The 7020-nt window shown below is 69.2% G+C and overlaps 1 protein-coding gene across 1 annotated transcript in view; it reads right to left on the bottom strand.

Annotated features, from left to right (window-relative positions):
* The window catches only part of LOC102377683 (dedicator of cytokinesis protein 2-like), a 117457-nt gene that overhangs the window by 8064 nt on the left and 102373 nt on the right, over positions 1–7020 (bottom strand). Inside the window, exons 29-36 of the mRNA XM_025191920.1 lie at positions 4507–4605; positions 3335–3429; positions 2554–2632; positions 2219–2319; positions 2006–2064; positions 1572–1720; positions 1101–1186; positions 794–950 (exon numbers count right to left, since the gene is read on the bottom strand). Coding sequence (XP_025047705.1) covers positions 794–950; positions 1101–1186; positions 1572–1720; positions 2006–2064; positions 2219–2319; positions 2554–2632; positions 3335–3429; positions 4507–4605 — 825 coding nt within the window. The remainder of the gene's footprint in view (positions 1–793; positions 951–1100; positions 1187–1571; positions 1721–2005; positions 2065–2218; positions 2320–2553; positions 2633–3334; positions 3430–4506; positions 4606–7020) is intronic.

Below are 7020 nucleotides of genomic sequence, written 5' to 3'. Positions count from 1 at the left end.
GACCGGCTGGCTGGCTGGAGCTGGGCCTGCACAGCAGGGCCAAGAGCCCCGCGTGGCTGCAGCCATCGAGGGGAGAACTGCTAGGGCACGTGCACCGCCTGCCGTCCCGGCAGCCTCAGCGGGAGCCGTGTCCAGCTTTGGGCACCGGGTTTCAAGCAAGATGTGGAGAGTCCCGAGAGGGGCAGGAGTCCTGACCCGGGAGCGGGGAGGTCAGCGCTGGGGCCGCTGAGCCCGGGGACAGACGGGGAGGCGGAGGAGGCTCCGCACGCAGGAGAGCTCCTTGCAGAGGGGCGCGCTGGTGCAGCTGCCCCTTGAACGCGGGGCCCAGAGGACCTGGAAGAAGGTGGCAAGCAGCACGAGGGCTGTGCAGGGGCGTCTATGTGAGCAGAGGCTAATGGTGCTGGGCCTGCCCATCTCCGGCCTCTCTCCTGGGCCACCCTGCGCTCCCAGGGAAGCAGCCCTGGTCTCCAGCCTAAACCTGCCTGTCTGCAACCCGGAGCCATGGGTCGGCGCCCTGCTCTCTGCAGCCAGAGAGAAGCTGTCCTCCCTCCTCGTACGTGACGCACGAGCCTGGGAGAAAGCGGCTCAGCGCAGGCTGGGCTGATCCTGGCGTCAGGGTCGGGTCTGCACAGGCTGCCTCGGGACATCGTCGGGGCTCGCAAAGCCTCAGCAGATGCTGCCAGCAGGCCGGGCGGGCCCCGAGCTCAGGCGCTCTGTGCGGACCTGCCCAGGCTGCGAGCAGGGGCTGCGGGCTGGGCTGGGCTGGGGCTGCGCTCGGGGGCCGGGGACTCACCAGCAGGTTGACGGTGCAGCTCATGCTGTAGGTCTTGTTCTCGTCGTTCATGACGGCCCGGTAGTCCAGCAGCCGCTGCAGGAGGCCGGTCACCAGCGCCACAAAGCTCTCGCCCAGCCCGGCCAGCTCGGGGTGCTCCCAGCAGCAGTCCAGCAGGCTGGGGGTAGAGACCCACTTGCACCGGACACCAGCCCCCGCAGCCTCCCGGGCCGGGCAGTGTGGAGCCCCAAGGGCCCAGGCCTGCTCCGGCCGTGGGCCTGGGCCTGTCCCTGGGCTCGGGACGGGCTGGCCGGAGGGGACCACTCACATGCTCCGGAAGAGCTGCTTATACTGCTCGTCGCCGCGGCCGCCCTCCACCTCGCTGTCCAGCTTGCGCAGGATCTCATCCTCAAACTGCAGGGGTGCCACAGCCGCAGCCTGAGCGCAGCCCTTGGGTGCAACCCCCGTGGCCTCGGCGCACGACCCGTGGGTGCAGTGGCCGAGAAGCCCCAGCCTGCAGACCCAGGACAAGGACCGGCCCCGGGTCCCCCCAGCCCCAGCAGGGGCGAAGGGGGAGAGCCGACAGCTCAGGGGTGGGACCTGGTGCCCGCCCGGCTCCGGGGTGCTGCCGCTCCCTGGGGCACGCGGCGCAGGCCCCGGGCACCACCGGGCGCAGCTCCTGCCCTGCTCCGTGGCCCAGGGCTGCGTCGTGGGCACCCCCTGAGCAGAGGGGCGCTGGCCTGGGGGGCCACAAGGGAAGGAGAGGGCTCGGGGAGACGGGGCGTGGGGCGCAGCGTACCATGCGAAAGGTCGCGGTCAGCTGGTACTCGCACAGCATCATGTCGAAGAAGATGGGGATGGTGGATCTGCGCAGCTCCAGCTCAGGTACCAGCGTCATCTCCAGGATGGGGCCCACCATGCCCGGGATGAACTCGATCTTGCGGTAACCTGGGAGGGGGCAGGAAAGGGCTGGACTGACCTGGCCTAGGGGGTGCGGCTCCCCCCGGGTCCCTCTCCCGCGGCCCTCGGCAGTCCCGGCTCCCTGCCCTGCGCCAGGGATCTGGCTCAGGCCTGGTCCCAGGGAGCAGCACCGGGCCCCAGCACCCCGCGCTGCGGGAAGACGCAGCCCAGGTCCCGTAGGGCACGGGGCCAGGAGCAGGAGTGATGCCCGGCTGCAGCCAGAGCTGGGCACGGTGCAGGGACTGTCCCCTCCCCAGGCCCGACCCCACTCACCGAGGTTGTACCACATGTCCCGGATGGCAGCTCCGATCGTGGCTCTCATGTCCCCGTACCTGCCAAGAGGAGACGAGGGCTCACCCCAGCCCCAGCTGCCCTGATCCCGCGGGGTCAGGAGGGGCGGGAGCTGTGCCCCGCACCAGGAGCCCAGTGCCAAAGGGGTGCGGCAGGGATGGAGCGCGGGCCCCGGACGGGCTGGCGCCAACTCACTTGGCCAGGATGCTGGTGCGCTTCGCTTGCGAGAAATTCTCCAGCTGCAGCGACTCCTGCGTGAGGAAGGCGACGGCCAGGTGGAAGTAGTTGTTCCAGAGCTGCGGGGACAAGGGCGGCAGGGCCGAGCTCAGGGGGCTGCAGACACCTCGGGGGAGACGCTGCATCCACCCGGGACCTCTCCCCACAGCTCCAGACCCAGGCCGGCAAGGGCCCGGCCCCTCCTGCCCAGGTGGGCTCGCACAGCCCGCCGTGCCCTACGCCTGCCCTCTGTGCCCGGCCCCCCGTGCCCTTGCCCCAACACCCCTGCCCCCATGCCCCTGCCTCCAGCTCACCTGCAGCTCAAAGCTGTTGCTGTTGAGGAACATGGAGGTCAGGGTCTCGGCGAAGTGGTTGATGGCTCGCAGGAACTCCCTGGGGGTGGGTGCGGGGCGTGAGGCATGGCCTGGCTCAGCGCCCGGGCAAGGAGCAACCCGCGGCTGATCAGGACTCCGGGCTTGAGGCCCAAGACCCCATCATGGGAGGATGAGGGCTGGCTAATTCGGGGAGGGCAGAGGGGAGCGACCGGCAGGGCCTGGGGCTCCTTCCCTGACTCGGGAGCGGAGGTGCTGGCGTGGGGCTAGTGGGACTATTGATAGAACAAGAATTGTCCGGATGGATCTTCGGGCCACCCCGGTCGGGTGGCCGATGGCAGTACCGGCGTCCGGCGGGTGACCGGACAGATGACTCACGTGGGGCTAGTGGGACCGAGCTGTAGCAGCTCAAGGGAGCAGCGCGTCTGGCCGGGCAACCTCGCTGATGGCCGGGGGTGCCGGCTCCCGGCCCGGACCCTGCCGGGGCACTGGGCAGCGCTGCCCCCCGTCGCCTGCCAGGCACCCAGCGGGCGGGGGCTGCACTCGGGTGGGGCAAGCACCAGCCCCCCCCAGCTCAGTCTGGACTCCTGCCCGCAGGGGTGGAGGAACCCGCCTTGGGTGGCCCCAGCTCAGGGCTGGCCCAGGGTGATGCTGGCAGGGACCACGCGCTGTGGGATGCCTCCTGTGCGCTCCCACATGCCTCCTACACGCTTCTTACATGCCTCCTGCATGCTCCTACATAGACCCCCTATGGCCCCCTCACCGGTTCTGCACCATGTTCATGACGGTCCAGTCGGAGGGGTACACCGTCTTGCCAATCAGGTCCTTGAAGAGGATGAAGGTCTCCATGAGGAAGTCCTGCCAAGCAAAGGCCCCGTTAGGCAGACGGTGCAGCTGGGGGGGCCCGCGCCCCAGCTCAGAGGTGGCGCCAGCTGTTCCCGAGGAGCCTGGCCCGGGCCCAGGGGCAGAGGCTGGCGCCGTCCCAGGGACTGCGCTCCCCGCCCTGCTGTCTGGTGCAGGGCCCGGCTGGAGCGGCTCCTGCTCCACTTGCCACCTCGGCTGCCTTTGGGCCTGGCCAGACAGCGCGGGCACCTCCAAGGGCCTTGGGTGCCTGCAGGGACCGAGCACCGTGGGCAGCAGGAGCCCCAGCAGGCGCGGGGAGAAAGACGAAGGACGGCGGGACTCTCCATTGCTGGAGGTGTCACGGACAGGCTGGACAGGCTCCGGGCGCAGCGATGCCCGTGCTCTGCTGTGGGGTGTCCCAGGCTTCGGGGCTGTGCTGGTTGCCCCTTGCTCCTCTTTCTGCCTCATGTGTCAGGGGGGTTTCACCATCCCGCGAGGCGCTGGTGCTGCCGCAGCCCGGGATGGGGATGGGGCTGGGCTGTGCCCATGCTCCTGCTGACACCCACCCCGCAGGGTCCTGGCTGGAGGGTCTTGCCCCTGCGCTCAGGCTCAGCCCCGCGCTGCACGGGGGCAGGAAGGGATTGCCCTTCTGCTCAGACTGGTCTGCACTGGGGGGTTTCTCTTTCCCCTGCAGGGGGGCACGGCCTGGGCCTGGGCTCTCTGCAGCGCCCATGACCCCCCTGGCAGCAGCAGGATGCTGGCAGCCGTGGCCCCCCTGCATCCTGGAGGCAGGGGCGGGGGTGATGCCTGGGGCTGTGCTGGGGTGACTGCATCGCGTTGGACACCGGGTTTGTTTGCGCTGGTTTGGACGGGGCTGATCCTGCCTCAGGCAGGGCTGGGACTGGATGCGACCCCGCAGGTCCTGGCCAGCCCCGCGGCTCTATGCGTATATGCCCGGTGCGGTAGCGGGGGAAGGGGGAGGGCAAGGCTGGTCTGGGGCAGAGCCCCCTTCCAGCCCAGCCCTGGCACCGGCCGCAGCTGCCCCCGGGGCACAGGGGACGCAGGGACACCTGGGCACAGGGCCGCACTCACCATGAGGTCTGACCGGGTGGGGAAGGCCTGGATATAGGCGCTGTAGTGGGCCTCGTCCATCTGGTTCAGGATGGCGGCCATGCAGGCCACATAGTGACTCTGCGGAGAAATGGTGTCAGCGCTGCCTTGGCCCCTGGGGGACCCGGCGGCGGGGCCGGGGGGTGGGAGCCACGGCACTGAAGTGCTTCCTGCCCACCCCCTGTCCTGCCGCTGCACGCCCTGAGCCCCCTGCACCCCACTTGGCCCATGGCCCCGGTCCATGCTCCCCCAGAGCCTGAGCTCACGCTGCCCCAGCCCCGCCGGGGCCGGACACAGCCATTGTCCCCCCATGACAGGGTCTCCCAGCCCCAGGGGAGCTGGGCTGGGCTCAGCTCTGGACCATTTTGCCCCAGGTCTGCTGCGTGGAGGTATTGCCGCCCTCTCCACGCCAGTGCCTGGTGTCCTGGGGAGCAGTGCATTGCCCCGGGTCCCACAGCCCAGCTCCACCAACACCCTTGGCTGACCCCACGTGAGCCCCGGCCCTGGGCCCTGGGTCTGCCTTTGTCACCTGGGAGCCCCTCAGGCAGCCGGGCACTGAGGGAGCCTTGGCATGGGCTGGCCATGGCATGCTCCAGGGCTGGGCAAGTGCATTGGCTGAGGTGCAGGAGAAAGCCCGTGACCTCCGTGCAGCAGCCGGCATGGATGCAGCGGGGCCTGACCAGACGGGACGCAGGTCACAGAGGGTCAAGATGTCCCAGGACAAGGTCAAGGGCCAAGTGGAGGGCAGGGGAGGGTGTAGGGGTGCACTGGTTCACTTGCTCCCTTCGATTTCTGCTTCACCCCCAGTGGAAACCCAGAGCCCGCCTGCGGCAGCAGCGAGGGAGACACTTGACTTCACCACTCATCGTCTCCCTGACCCCTGCTACACCCTTCACTTTGCAGGCGGTAACAACCCCGTCTTTTCTAATGGTCCTGTGCCCAGCCAGCCTTGGCCCTGCCAGTCTGTGTCTGCTCCCTGCCCCTGGTCACCAAGCCCCTGTCAGCCCTGCCCAGTTTCTCATTCAGGTGACGTCCGATTTGGTTTGGCTATGCTCTCCAACTGGATCACGCAGCGCTGGGCCCCGGCGCACCAGCAAAGCTTCTAGTTTAACTAGGGAAGTGCGCTGTGTTTTGTGGGATGACGCCTGCATCGCCTGCACCGCCCTGCTCAGCACCCAGATCTGCCCTGCGGCCTGGGCCAGCAGCCCCCCGCTTGTGCTCCATCCACTGGCCCTGTGCACGGTGCTGGGCGCTGCACCCGGATCTGCTCAGCGGCGCCTGTTTCTGAGCCTCTCCCGTGTCGGCCCAAGACGGCGTAGAGCAGCTCCTCCTGGCCGGGCCTATCCACAGGCATCACGTTCGCCCCACAGAGGGGGCTCGTGGCCAGTGGGGAACGTGTGCAGGGGGAAGCTCAGTGCTGCGGGTGACTCGGTCCCAGCCCCATCAACAAGTGCAGCCGGCAGGAGGCACCGCGGCCCCTGACGCACAGCACTGCCCCGCTCCTGCAGACAGCACCTGGGACCCGCTCAGGCCTCCCCTCCACCCCCTCCACCTGGCCCCCTGTCAGCTTGGCCCAGCCCCAGTCCCCGCCAGCTCGGCCCTGCCGCGGCCTGCAGAGATCTCCCTGTGGCTTCACACGTGTGACCGCTTCCTTTGGTGGACGCCGGCCCCAGGCAAAACCCCTGGTCCGAGCTGTCCCAGGCCAAGCTGGCGGCCCCGCTCCGGGCACTGCCGTCTCCCTCAGCCCGGTCCCCCGTTCTGACCAGGGGTGTCAGCTGAAGCCTGACAGCATCCCGACTGTGTCGCTGCAGCATTGCGGCCCTCAGCAGCCTTGCCCGCAGCATGGGGGTGCCCTCAGGGATGAGCAGACCGGCCTGGTGCATGCAGGGCAGCCTGACAGGCTGTGCCGCGGAGCGCGGGCAGGCCCAGGCAGCGCTCAGGCCCCAGGACGGGCTCATGGGCTCGCCTTTGCCAAGGCTGGAAGCAAAGGGCCCCTGCCCTGCACAGACAGACCTGCTTTCCCCGCAGGCAAAGCCCACTGTGCCCTGCCTGCCCGTCGGCTTTGGCTGCCCTTGGCCACGGAGCCCACGGCAGTCACACACGCGGGCAGCCTGCCCCAGCACCCCACATTTCATCCATCACACGGCTGAGACCGGTCCTGCCCAGACGGGGCTGAGACCGTGGGCAAGTGCAGTGCAGGGAGACCCTCACCCTGAGGCAGGGCTCAGGACGGCGCGCCCAGGGGCTGCCTGCCGGGCACTTCCCCAGGGCTCAACTTGGGACCGGCCATGTAGCAGGTGCGGCGAGTCCCGAGCAAAGTCAAGGACGTGGCGGGCTGGGACAGCGTGCCAAGGCCCGGGAGACGACGCTGCGAAACAAGGAAGGAATGAAAATCAATGCCATTAGCGTCCGCACAGCGCTGCAATGCGAGGGGGCTGCGTGTCGGCCAGGGCTGCCGCGGGGGTACTGCGGAGCTGCCCGCCGCCCCCGCCCCCG

This window comes from Alligator sinensis, unplaced genomic scaffold (genome assembly GCF_000455745.1).
Source record: "Alligator sinensis unplaced genomic scaffold, ASM45574v1 scaffold1334_1, whole genome shotgun sequence".
Taxonomy (NCBI): Eukaryota; Metazoa; Chordata; order Crocodylia; family Alligatoridae; genus Alligator; species Alligator sinensis.
The sequence above is the reverse complement of the archived record's forward strand: the minus strand, read 5'-3'. Positions and strand labels throughout refer to the sequence as shown.